This window comes from Thunnus thynnus, chromosome 14 (genome assembly GCF_963924715.1).
Source record: "Thunnus thynnus chromosome 14, fThuThy2.1, whole genome shotgun sequence".
NCBI classification, from domain to species: Eukaryota; Metazoa; Chordata; class Actinopteri; order Scombriformes; family Scombridae; genus Thunnus; species Thunnus thynnus.
In genome coordinates this window covers 384,962-398,960 of record NC_089530.1, presented here as the reverse complement: position 1 = coordinate 398,960, position 13,999 = coordinate 384,962, and the positions used below count along the sequence as shown (strand labels likewise).

Below are 13,999 nucleotides of genomic sequence, written 5' to 3'. Positions count from 1 at the left end.
GTGCTAGTATGAAAGGACAGCAAGGAAAATTGCAGATTACAGAAACCACCCGTTGTTTAGCCTGAGATGCAGACAACACAGACTCTTATCAAACAGCCTACATCTAGGATCTATGGAGAAAGGCCACAAAGCTCAGATGATCATAGAGAAAGCACAGAACCAGCTATTGAATGAGAGAGTGACACAGGTCCATTTCACCACTGAAGCTTTGAAATAGAGGTTGATGGCTTACTCCAAAAACTGAAATCACATCTGCCCAGTGCAGTCTTGGAGAAAGTTACTGATTTCATTAAGAAGGCACAACTACATCAACATACCAAAAGCAAGGAAAGACAGACATGGAAATTCCAAAACCTACAATCCCAAGCCAGCAACACTAAGAAAGCAGAAGAACTTACTTGGAGGCAAAAGAAAGATAGTTTCACATTGGCTGAAACATATAACGTACTAATGAAAAACAACTTAACAGAAATGGAGGCAGAACAGCTCAGGTTAAAGGTATCAGCTGCCCTTTCCAACACAAAGGCAGCCCCTTCCAACCTCAGCATAATTCCCTTTGTGGCCAACCTCTACATGGAAGAAGTAGAAAGCAGAGCTCTGAAATCCTTCAGAGAAACAGTACCAAGCCACAGGTTTGGATATGTGGATGACACATGGGTCAAAACCCAGGAAGTGCAAGCCTTCACAGAACACATTAACTCAGTAACTCAGATAGTAACATCAAGTTCACATGAGAGGATGTCAGGAACAACAGCTTGGCCTTTTTGGACTGTGCCATGTACATTGAAGAGGACAGGAGCCTCCACATTGGAGTATACAGGGCACCCACACACACAGTAAAAAAACGTGGGGGGTCTCCGTGACTGTCTCAGATTCAGTGTGGATTAATACATTTGATAAAATGGAAGTGTGTCTGTTCTGTAAGAAAACGTTTTTTATGTGAATTGGTCACGGCGTCTCTCTCTCCCTCACAGAGGGGACAGCTAGCAGACTGTGAGGAGATATTAACTAAAATTTACAAAGATTGTAGTGGATTAGAATCACTGACTTTACCTTACCTTTAACTACATACAAATTTTGTGTATTGGGCTCTGAGCGCTTCGAAAATGCGGGTGACCTACACTCAACACTGTACTTGAACGCCTCCTGTGTAGACACAGGGAAACTATGCTGAGTCTCTACCGTGCTTTGCCATCATTTATGGTTGCGCTAGTCCTCTCTATTTGTCGGTGTTTGTGTTTAGCTTAGTTTGTAACGTATTAAAATTTGTCTGTGTTCTTCATTCTTTCTAAACTTCACTCAGTATTTTAATGTCAGGAATATTATTTATTTTACTGACATTTTTTATTTCTTTCAAGTGAAATAATCAATTTATATAGTGACTTTGCTGATGGAAACATTGCTTTTGCTGCTGTAAGAAACAATGTTCTGTCATATTCAAAATATAAATCTATTCTAATCCTATTGTGAATGTATTCTTTTTTTAAAATAATAATTCAAAAACCCCCAATTCTTTAGTAATGAAAAAGAACAGATAAGAGTATTGATAAATATTCTTATTTCTTTCTTCTGGTGTTTCGTTCATTCCACCAATGCAGTCAAGTATGTAACATAACGCATCACTATAACTACTATCTCTTCTGTTATCAGATCATTTTAACACCCGCAGACACAAACATGATGAAAATGGTTGATTATGTTACCTTAGATGCTGAAAATAATCTGAATCAAGCTGATGAGTGAAGGTGAAATTAATCAGCAGCTTCAACCAGGAAACCAACCAGAAGAAGAACAAACATGTAACTCACAGCAGGAGGTTTTTAAGGTCGTTTGATTCACAAACAGTCTCAAGTCTCTGTATTCATCTTTAACCTGAAGTGTTCTTTAAGGAAATCTGATCACAGACCAGCAGCTCTGAACTTTGAAATGAAAAACCTAATGTGTATAAACCAATCTGACCAATGGGACAGGTGTGACACCGCCCTGTCAATGAGCTGTTTTCTTCCCAGACCTTCTGTACCTACCGGTTTTATTAATCTTTGTTTCATCCAGTGTCACATGAGTTTATCCCATAATTCTGTCTCAGCACTAGTGTCAGTGTTATGAGGCAGCAGTGAATGATCCAGGCTTATGATGATTGTGATGATGATGATGATGATGACAATGATGATGATGATGTGATGATGATGTGTCCATAGCGGACTTTGTGCTGCTGATGTGTGCGTCCCAGCAGTGGAAGGTGTTTGAGAGTGAGCACACGGAGGAGTGGATGGTTCTGGCAGGAGAAAACACAGACAACCCTGAACCAATGGAAGGTCGACTGTTCAACCCTGCACCCAACTTCATCAACTGCAGGTAAATACTGTACAACAGAAGCTCTATTTCCTGTACTTCCGAGAGACAAATCATTTGACAATATTTTGTGTTCAGAAACATTTTTGATAAAGATCTCCAGCACAGCTGTGTGCCGACGTGCTGCAGTAAGAATATTGTCTCATTTCCAGTTAAATGAGCTTCTGTGTTGTTCTCTCTGTGCTGTTGTTAGCGTTGCTGGATTCAACCCATTTCATTTAGCTTTACTGGGGTGGCTGTGGCTCAAGAGGTAGAGCGGGTCGTCCACTAATCAGAAGATTGGCAGTTCGATTCCGGGCTCCTCCAGTCCGCATGTCGAAATGTCCTTGGGCAAGATACTGAACCCCAAATTGCTCCTGATGGCTGCTCCATCAGTGTGTGAGTGTGTGTGAATGATTAGATTCCTCTGATGGGCAGGTTGGGACCTTGCATGGTAGCCCCTGTACCCATTCAGTGTGTGAATGAGTGAATGTGACTCATAGCGTAAGAACCGCTTTAAGTGGTCGAAAGGCTATACAAGTACAGTCCATTCACCATTTATTCTTCATTACTGCAGCTAATTACCTGCTGTACATTTAAATTAACACTAGTTCTGTTCAAGCACTCTTACTTCTCCTGCTCGGTGATTTGTATGTTCAGCTATTCCTCTGCCTCCTTTAGTGATAATGGTACATGTAATAAATGTAGTTTATTTGCAGTGTTGGAGGCAAGGCATAGTTAATTGGAAGTGTGCTTTGCACCATGGAAAACCAATCATTAGCTATTATAGTGAGCCAGCCCCTAGTAGCCAGTGCGTGCCAACCCAGCATAGCTCCTACTTCCCCGGTAGTTCCCAAGCAGCCAGGAAGCCAGGGTGGTTGAGTGACTGTCCAAAGGAAACATAGCCCTAAGGAGAAGCCCATGGTTCACCACTAACCAGTTCATGTTTCTAATAGGTTCTCCCCACTCAGTGCCACACCTGCTGAGAAACCAACTTTGATTATTGGCAGCTCCATAGTGAGAAATGTGAAGTTACAGACCATAGTCAAATGTATTCCTGGGGCCAGAGGGGGCAACATAGAATACCACTTAAAACTGTTGGCTAAGGATAAGCATAAATATTGTAAAATCATTATTCATGTCTGCAGTAATGCCTCCAGATTACGCCATTTGGAGGTCACTAAAATTAATGTTGAATCGGTGTGTACATATGTAAAGATAATGTCAGACTCCATAGTTTTCTCTGGCTGACTTTCTGGGGAAGACCTGGACTGATTAGGAGACATGCTGTACATCCCACTTTGGATGGAGCAGTTCTCATATCTAGAAATATGGTTGAGTTTATTAGTAGACCAAAAGCATGACATCCCAGAGTTGAGACAAGGAGGCAGAGCTGCAGTCCTACATGCTTCTCTGTGTTTCCTGTAGAACAGTTACTCACCCAAAACCCCATGGAAGCTGTCTGCCCCTGACTGCAATAGTATAACAAAATGGGAGAATTAAATGTGGACTCTTATATCTCTGTCACCTAAGCCGTATTAGTAAAAGATCTAATATCTATCATATTGATCTACTTTGTCTTACTGGCTGTGTCATGAAAAAAAATGTTAACCTAAATGAACCCACTCCTCCTTGTCATATTCATACTCAGGGTGCGTTCTGATACCCATACTACCATACTATTTAGTATGGCAGAAAAAGATTTAGTCTGTCCCTATACATAGTATGTCAGATGCAGTATGCCAAAAGTACCAGGATGTCGAACTACATCTGGTCGCATGTTGCAGTATGCAAACCAATATGCTTCTCTGCACAGAGGAAAATACGTCACATCGACTGAGGCGCCGAGAGAGCACAGATCAATGACAGTGCATTGACAGTGCAACGACAATAGCCAGTGCAATGACAGAAGCTGCAACAGCAGATGAAGTAGTATGTCCCAATTGTATGCATACTGCATGCAACAGTATGTACTTTGCTGCAGTACGTACTAAAAGTAAAAAGTAGAAGTATGCGATTTGGAATGCAGCATCACATTCCTCGAGACACCAGCTGAGGAGGTGGACTTGCAGCCATTTTCAGCTCAAGCCTATTAATCAACCCTAGACCTAAACTTAATCATAACTCATTCGAAAGCCTTGTTCTTAGTCTTTCACACCCAACCTGGAAAGCTTTACAGCCAATTCTATTTGTTATAGTGTACTGCCTTCCTGGCCCGTACTCTACCTTTTATCTGAATTCTCAGTTTTTATCAAGTTAAGTCCTTAGTACAGATAAAGTAATTATAGTAGGTGACTTTAATATTCATGTAAACATCTTCTCTCAGAGTGTAAATAAATCCACTCACTGCGAATGACACTCAACTCCATTGCCCCTTTAAAAAAAGAAGATAATAAAACAAAAGAGGTGTAACTCCCAAACCCACAAATTAAAGCAAATATCGCAACAACTTGGAAGGATATGATGTTTCACCAAACTGGGAGAATCTCACTTACAGTCTGGCAAGATAGTCTTAAAGGTCCAATGTGTAGAATTTGGTGGCATCTAGTGGAACAGACTTGGCAAAAATGGAATATAATATTCATAATTCTGTTTTAGTTAGTGTATAATACCATAAAATCACGAATCTTTATGTTTTTGTTACCTTACAATGAGCCCTTTATATCTACAGAGGGAGCAGGTCCCCTTCTGTGGAGCCCGCCATGTTTCTACAGTAGCCCAGAATGGACAAACCAAACACTGTCTCTAGAGAGGGCCTTTCACATTTTTCATGAGTTTCATGTCCACCGTAGGTTCTCCTACACAGTTGGATGAGGGGAGGGGTATTCAGTTGGTTGTAATGATTCATGTATTTCTATAGCTCTCAGTAGTAATGACTTCATGAGCTTCTTTAATGATAAAATCCTAACTATAAGAGACAAAATTCATCACCTCCTGCCCTCAACTGGCACTGATTTATCCTCAAACACAGGAACCTCGGAAACAACTGTAAAACCTGATAGATATTTAGAATGTTTTTCTCCAATTGGCCTTCCTAAACTAACTTCAACAATTTCATCATCTAAACCATCAACCTGTCTCTTAGGCCCCATCCCAACTAGGCTGTTTAAGGTCTAGTAAAGAAGTTAGCACTTCTTTACTAGATATGATCAATCTGTCTTTAGTAATAGGCTATTTGCCACAGTTCTTTAAAGTAGCTGTAAACAAACCTCTTCTTAAAAAACCTACTCTTGATCAGGCATTTTAGCCAACTATAGAGCTATATCTAACCTTCCCTTTCTCTCTAAGAGCCTTGAGAAAGCAGTCACAAGTCAGTTGTGTGGCTTTCTACATAACAATAGTTTATTTGAGAATTTTCAGTCAGGATTTAGAGTGCATCATAACACAGAGACAGCACTGGTGAAAGTTACAAATGACCTCCTAACTGCATCGGACAAAGGACTTCCCTCTGTACTTGTCTTGTTAGATCTTAGAGCTGCATTTGACACCATTATATATATTTATATTTTTTATTTTATATTTGTATTGTAATCAGGGCATCCTGAAAAAGAGAGAAAGAGACCTCATGGCCTACTCTGTTTAAATGAAGGTTTGAATGAATGAAAAATGAATGAATTGACCATCACATCTTATTACCAAGCGGGTAGCTCCCGGTTTGAAAAGTGAAGCCAATGCGGAAGTGCCTTAAACCTGTATTCTCTCTAATGGCCAGCAGGGGATGACTCCACTGGCTGCAAAAAGAAGTCCGATTGTATGGAAGTCTATGAGAAAATAATCCTACTTCTCACTTGATTTATGATCCTAGTAAACACTTTCCTAATGAGTTTATGGTCTCAATCACTAGTTTAAAGTCTTCTTCAATATATCATGATGTTCATTTTGTAATTTATGGACCCATTTAGAGTAAAATAGATGATAAAGCAGCATATGCTTTAGGGTGGGGCTACGTTGTGATTGACAAGTCAGTACCACGGTGACAATGTTGATTGTAACGATTGTAACGTAACCATGGCGTAACACAGATTCAGAGTATAGGCGTAGCTGCTGTGATTTCACAGCATGTTTTCAGTTCATGAAAGTTAATTGTAACATTTTGTTTGCCTAAAAAAGTCTTGTCCAGCATTTGGTTGTGATAAAAGATCCTCTAAGGAGTCGTATGTTCAGTTTTTTTCGGTGAGCACATTTTGTTTTAATTGTTTTAGCCCTGTTTTGCGCTAGTGGAAATTAACATTACCATTATCACTGTTAACCATAGATTGTAAATGCACCATGCTAGCCATGCTAGCAGCTAGCACTATGGTCAGCACCACCCTCTCATCCAAATATGGTCACTTCTGGCTCCAAAAATCAAACAAATCCAAACTCAAACTCAAGGCTTCAAAACGGCAGTTCACAAACCAATGGGTGACGTCACGGTGACCACTACCATATTTTTTTTACAGTCAATGCTTATTACAGAGACTGGAACATTTAATTGACATTAAAGAAACCATACTAAGCTGGTTTAAGTCCTATTTATCAGATCAATTTCAGTCTGTACTGACATGGAGTTCCATAAGGTTCTGTGCTCTGAACAATACTATTCACCATATATATGCTCCCTTTAGGTAATATTATTAGGAAATACTCCATAAATTTTCATTGTTATACAGATGATACCCAATTTTATTTATCAATGCAGCCAGATGAAACCAGTCAGTTAACTAAACTCCAAGCATGCCTTAAAGACATGAAGACCTGGATGACCTGCAATGCTCTGCTACTAAACTCAGACAAAACTGAGTTATTGTGCCTGGCCCTACACACTTTAGAAACACATTATCTAATGATATAGCTACTCTAGGTGGCATTGCCTTGGAATCTGGGAGGTACCATGTACCATTAATGTATGTTACTAACTTGGGATCTTCCCCGTATCTTTGTGCTTTCTTATCTGGCAGGAGACCTTTGGCTGTGGACCAAATGCTGCCCAGCTTGCTGCCCACTGCTGCTGCTATTATTATTTATCATTTTTGCCCACTTATTAGTTATTATTAGTCATATTTCTATTATTATTGTTGTTGCTGTACTTCTCTGTGTCTCTCTCTACCCTCTCCCTCTCCCTCTTTCTCTTTCAACCCAACCAATCAAGGCAGATGGCTGCCCACCCAGAGCCCAGTTCTGATCAAGGTTTCTTGCTGTTAATGGGGAGTTTTCCTTGTTCCTGTCATGAAGTGCTTGCTTATGGGGGAAGGTTGGGTCTCTGTAAATTAAAGAGTACAGCCTCAACCTGCTCTCTGTGTAAGATGCCCTGAGATAACTTCCGTTGTGATCTGGCACTATATAAATAAAAATTTTCTTGACTCTTAAATTTTGAGTGGGACTAGTGGGCCAGTGATAGTATGCATTACTGTGACACTGTGACAGTACATTACTGGGCCAGTGACAGTAAGCATTACTGTCACTGGCCCTCTGGACTATGAAGAGGACATGAACATCATTAATAACTTAGAAATCATGGTGAAATACCTTAGTTGTATTAATTAATATACTGTTCTTGCATTAAGGCATGAATGAGATACTGCTCATTCTTGTACCTTCTTCATAGACCATGAGGTATTACATGAATGAATTCATCCTTTTTCATGCATGAAGTCATACATGAATACATGATTATTCATGTACCCTACCATAAAGTGTTATATATGTAAAAAGATTTAAATATATGAAAATGCAGCCTATAAAACAAAAAACAGTAACTATAATGAAGCTCTCTGAACTGTCATAAACATGAATATTAAGCCATTTTAGCTCTCTTCTAGACAATCTATGTAATATAGACATCTCTGGTATTTCTGTACTGCAGTTTCTTTCAACATATACTCATGATACCAACATATGGAATAAGCTAAAAATCAGATGATAATATCGGCCAGGCTGTTGAAGAAGTTGGGCTCATGATCTAGTTGTTGGTTGAATCACTGTAATAGAACCTTGTCACAAAGGCTAGCAAAATGGCCAACAGGAAGTGCCACTTAATTTTAAGTTGTAACCTGCACTTTAAATCTCACTTCGTCTCTCTGTCCCTCTCTCTCTTGCTCACTTCTTCCAGTAAAAGCTACTTTGTAGATCAAATCAATGTAGATGTTTTGACACAAGGTATTTGTTTCCTTGTCCTCTTCCAGGAGTTACCTGGACATGGCTAAAGTTCTGGTGTTTCGTCACCTCTTCTGGTTTGTGCTGTCAGTGGTCTTCATCACCGGGGCCACCAGGATCTCTGTGTTCGGGTTGGGCTACCTTCTAGCCTGCTTCTTTTTTCTGCTGTTTGGAACCCAACTATTGGTCAAAACATCCAGGACCCGTCTCGCCCTGTGGGACTGTCTCATCATCTATAATGTGGCAGTCATTGTATCCAAAAATATGTTATCAGTAAGTATAAAGCTCATCATTTGGAGCTAGATTGAAGCTTTCACACAGTCAGGCAGGTTGGAAATAAGCCAGTTGTTTATCCAGATAATCAAAAGAAATGAAAGACCTGAAATGTCTGTAATAATCTCTCATTGCTCAGGAAAATTGTGCACACTACTACAGTAATTAGAGCTGAAGAAGGAAGTGTTCTATTAACTGTGATGGATGTTTACAAAAGACAGTTTGGGTCATAATTTTACAGTTCGCTTTTGTTTTATTACCAAATGAGTTTGCCTAACCTGGTGGTAAGATACACAGGAAGCAATTAATGTGCACCTTCTAAAAATGTAACTACACATTAGAGCTCCAGTAGCTAGAGAGACACAGCCACAACAAAAACTCAGATTGGTCAGCTTGGACTGCTGGTGCCTTATTGATGTGTTTTTCCATGAGGCTGAATTTCATGGCCTAAAGGTCTTTGAATTGTCAACACCTCATGGTGGGGCCAATTTTGACTCCAGAGTACCATTACTGATGTTATATCCAGTGTTCCGCAGTAACGCATGACTTTGAAATAATGTGAATTTGAAGTAATGTGTTACAATAGTATTACTTTTTTCAGCAAGAGTAAAGCGTTTCCTCTATAATTGTTGGAGAACCCCCGCCAGGTCAAGAAAATATTTTTTTTTATTCAGCAGTATGTAACATGTGTTTGTAGCGGGTGAGCAGTAAATTGTCAGTCTAGTAGTAAATGTACAGTACAGACCACAGTGTGTCAGTTAATAAATTCTGCAGCTTGTCAAGACAAGTCACGTCTGTTGTTTCTCCAAGTGCTGGAAAATTTAAGGGGGTTAGCTCCAAAGTTAGCAACAATGAAGAGAAGCAGAGAACAGAGAAATTTGTGGCTGCTGAGTCTCCTGATTTTACAATCCCGATTTTTGGGATTAGTAATTTACAGTTATTAATCTCAGATACTGGGGGTCTGCGTGCTCACCATTGGGATTAATGGAGGGTTGATATCAGTGTGGGGTGACAAATAAAAATGACAACTGAGTAACGAAATTAAAGTAAAGAATTATAGAACATGTTACTTTTGCTGTTGAGTAATAAGTAAAGTAATATAATTACTTTTTCAAAGAGTAATATGTAATTAGTAATTAATTACAATTTTCAAGCAACTTGCCTAACATTGGTCATATCAAGGGACACTCACTATTTTCTAGACTGTAAAGACTAAAATTGAGTATCCACAAACCGATGAATTTTGTGTATCTGTGTGTGTGTTTTTCAGATCCTGGCATGTGTGTTTGTGTCTGATTTGCAGAAGGGCTTCTGTTGGGTGATCCAACTCTTCAGTCTGGTTTGTACAGTCAAAGGATACTATGACCGTAAGTGCTTTAAAAATAATTTATAAAATGGATAATTCCGGTCCTAGATTATGATTGGCTGAGCCGAATTCGAAGCCTTTGTAAAATACTCTATAAACACACACTTGTGACCGCATTACAAACTACTGTGCCAATTAGTCAGCTATACAATTGTTTCACAATGTCAGATTTTGTAGTGGTTTACACATTTTCACCAACCACTGCTTGTAAAGCACCAGTGTACAAAAACTCTCTGATGCTGGCCTATAGGCAAGAGAAATCATGTCAGTGATGGGGCATAAATGTGAATCGTCCATAGTATCTTACTGGCGCCCAAACTACAATGAGAAGATGCTAGAGCTATATCTTTGCTTCTGGTACTGTGCAATTAAAACGCACTTGTCCAGAGTCAAACACCCCTGTGCGAGCAAAGAGTGCTAATATAAGTGTTCACTACTTCCAACATTTGCATAATTAAAGGCAATATCCAGACAAATGTGAAGAATCACCCCAATCTTTAAGGATGCTTGACTACTCTGATAGCATACTTTGCATTCACCTGTGTGTCACTTGGCAACCATTCTGCTAAGAAGAATTGCATTGCTTGGTGGAAGAATGATTATTGTTATCAATAAATTATTGCATTTTGTGTTGTTGTGTGTTTATTTCATGAAACTTTGCCAGGTGTATGTACTAACCATTTTATAAAAGCAATAAGGTACAAAAGGCTGTGGTTTACAGTGATTTTAGAACAGCTAAGAGGGTTTTAGGTGCTCCTTGTCATGCCTAACAACGTCCCTTAGCTGTTTTAAAATCTCTTTAAACCATGGCCTCTTGTGGCTTATTGCTTAAATAATAGTACATGAGGAACAGAATCTGTATAGTATCAAAAAAAATGTATTATTACATAATGTTTTATACTGTATATGCTTAGTTTGTGAAGGACACGTGATTTGGTATTAAACAGTACAAGAAATTTAAAAAATAGAATACCCCCTTTCTAGTTTGGAACTGGATCTTTCAATATTACATGACTTTTTTATCCATAGATATGACTGCTAATATACACGCCTTTCAAGTAGCAGTATTGCACATTTCACATGATATTTTATCAGAAAGTCACACCTGACAGAAGCAGTGACAGACTGTTGCCCTTTTATCTTGGTGTGGTTCATTATGTTTTTTGTTTTGTTTTGTTTGTTTTTACCTGACAGCAAATGTAGTGAGTGACAAGACGTGTAGTCTCCCAGTAGAGGAAGCCGGGATCATCTGGGACAGTATCTGTTTTCTCTTCCTGTTGCTGCAGAGGAGGGTCTTCCTCAGTTTCTACTTCCTGCATGTTAGGGCAGAGCTGCAAGCTTCTGCCAAACAGGCCTCGAGGTAAGTCACAATGTACTAAACGAAGAAAATAGGCCCGTAGGAATGTTGTAGAGAGATAGAACCAAAACTCAATTATTTATTAATTATTAATTATTATCTCATCAAGACCTACAAATCATATGCTAGTCCACAATATGCCCATCAAAGTATGACTTTGCGCCAATTTTGGACCCCCAAGAAACGCTATCTCCTCCTAGGGCATTAATGGTATTGGCGTCAAACTTGAATACATGACTTATGACACTGTGCGAGACAAAAGTTGTTAAAAACTTTGTAACAACTTGAACAGTTTAGATATTATAAGCCCTGAAATAAAAAATTGGCTCTGTTGATAGAAGCAAGATGTGGCAGAAGATCCTGAATGTACAGACTAATAATTCAATACATTGTATTTGTCAATTGAAATGAAGTTGCTACGGATTTTGCCTTCCCAGTGATGCCATCTATTCCTTCCTTCCAGGGGGTTTGAGCTCTTCAGAGCCAGTATTGTGAAGAACATTAAGTTCCACCAACAAGCTGAGAGGAAATCTCTGTCACAGCTCAAGAGATCGTAAGTGTTCACAGTACAGTGCAGCAGGTGTAAAATGCAGCATGTGAAATTTGCTTTTGTGAGTAGCTTTGTAATGGTGCATCAAAGAGCAAGTAGGAATAGAAATGCTTAAAAATGGAGTGTTGTACATTGAGTTACCTTGTGGGACAGCTGTGGCTCAAGAGGTAGAGTGGGTTGTCTACTAATCAGAGGGTCGGTGGTTTGAAGGTCCTTAGGCAAGATTCTGAACCCCAAATTGCTCCTGATGACTGGACCATTGGTCTTTGACTGTGTGTGTGAATGGGTGAGTGAGCATTGGAAACATTCATAAAAAGCTTTGGATTAAAAAAAACGCTATATCACTTCTGATGAGCAAGTTGGCACCTTGCATGGCAGCCTCTGCCATCAGTGTATGAATGTGTGTGTGAACGGTTGAATGTTGGCATGTTTTGGAAAGTGCTTTGAGTGGTCGCTAGACTAGAAAAGTGCGATTTAAATCGAGCCCATTTACCAATGCAGTCCATTTACCTTTAACACTGGCTAATAGCAGGTGAAAGTTACTGGACCCTGACTGATATATAGTCAGAACAATATTATTGGTAGATATTTGCTTATCATAGATACATTATATGGCCAGAGGTATATGGACACCTGAACATATGTGATAGTTGAAGATGTGATTTCAACAGGCTTTCCACTAGATGTTGGAACCTGTCTGCAGGGATTTGCTCCCACAGTCAGTTAGTGCACTGACTGGTATAAAGATGGTGGTGTCAGTTGGTCCATCTATCTGTCTAGATGTTGGTCCAGTGGGTTTCAGAGAAAATATTGTCCTGCTCTGTTCCTCATTCTTTCTTTCTTTCCTTCCACCCTGTCTGCTTTCTGCCTGTCCTTCCTTTCTTATTTCTCTCCTAAAATTATCCGAAAACTTTTAAATCCCCCAAAACTGGAGATACAAGGCTATCATGTGATAGTGAACTAAACTCTACACACTCCTCTGAGAAAGCTTCCCACCAGATGTTGTAACCTGGCAGGGATTTGCTCTCTGCATTCAGAGGCACAATACCATTAGTGAGGTGGGTCACTGATATTGGTGATAACTGGCTTACGGTCAGTGTTCTAGTTCATCCCAAAGGTTTTGGATGAGGTTGAGGTCAGCCACTCCTCTTCCACTACAGACTGGAAAAAACATTTCTTCATGGAGCATCTTGGAGAACTTGCCACAGTTGTTCTATGGATATAGGCTGTCTCAGTTGCTTCTGTCTCTTGATGTAATCCAATACTGATTCCATGATGTTGAGATTGGGGCTCTGTGGGGGCCTTGCCATACCATCATTGTCAGAATATTGTCAATATAAGAATATGTTGTTATTGCAGAATAAATTTGGGACTGATCAAACACCTTTCTGATGGTATTGCATAATTGAAAGTGCCACAAACTTACTGTATATTTAGCCCTTATTCTCCTAAAGACAAGTTTAATAATTCTGTCTATACTTTACTTTTACTAAATTTGACTTATTTTAAATATTGTTTTGTTTTATAGTGTTTAGCTGCAAACTGTTTTCTCTCAGCATATATTGTTGTCTCAACTCTCTATTGTATTGTCTCTATTGTACGTTAATGTATAAAATAATCACTGGATGTTAGTTTTTTACTCTCTGGTTCATCCTCAAACATAATATAAGATGCCAACCAAATTACATTTGTGGACTGGACAACCTAGTCTCACATTCAAATGTATAATAGCTATGTTGGTCCACAGCACAAAATATAATAGTTTTACAGTAACGGCTCTAAAATTGTGAGATGCCGACATTTTTTTGGCCTATTATTTTCTATTGGCCTGCATCCACGTCACGTGACTATCAAATTTCTGTCTGTGAAAACATTTTTTTTAAATGGCTGACATTCCTTTTTATTCACAGTGGAAAATGCAACATTTTAAGATAGTTTTGGCATTAAATTGCGTTTTGATAACATTTCTAGCAAGAAACGTGCATTT

At 39.2% G+C, this 13,999-nt stretch overlaps 2 protein-coding genes across 4 annotated transcripts in view; one reads left to right on the top strand and one right to left on the bottom strand.

Moving 5' to 3' along the window:
* The window catches only part of nvl (nuclear VCP like), a 316,947-nt gene that overhangs the window by 199,734 nt on the left and 103,214 nt on the right, over window positions 1-13,999 (bottom strand). The gene's annotated exons all lie outside the window — the stretch shown is intronic.
* piezo1 (piezo type mechanosensitive ion channel component 1 (Er blood group)) overlaps window positions 1-13,999 on the top strand; it is a 172,399-nt gene that overhangs the window by 107,369 nt on the left and 51,031 nt on the right. For all 3 annotated transcript variants that reach the window (XM_067609224.1, XM_067609223.1, XM_067609225.1), the window contains exons 24-28: window positions 2,199-2,355; window positions 8,496-8,739; window positions 10,010-10,106; window positions 11,300-11,465; window positions 11,926-12,015. In XM_067609224.1, coding sequence (XP_067465325.1) covers window positions 2,199-2,355; window positions 8,496-8,739; window positions 10,010-10,106; window positions 11,300-11,465; window positions 11,926-12,015 — 754 coding nt within the window. The remainder of the gene's footprint in view (window positions 1-2,198; window positions 2,356-8,495; window positions 8,740-10,009; window positions 10,107-11,299; window positions 11,466-11,925; window positions 12,016-13,999) is intronic.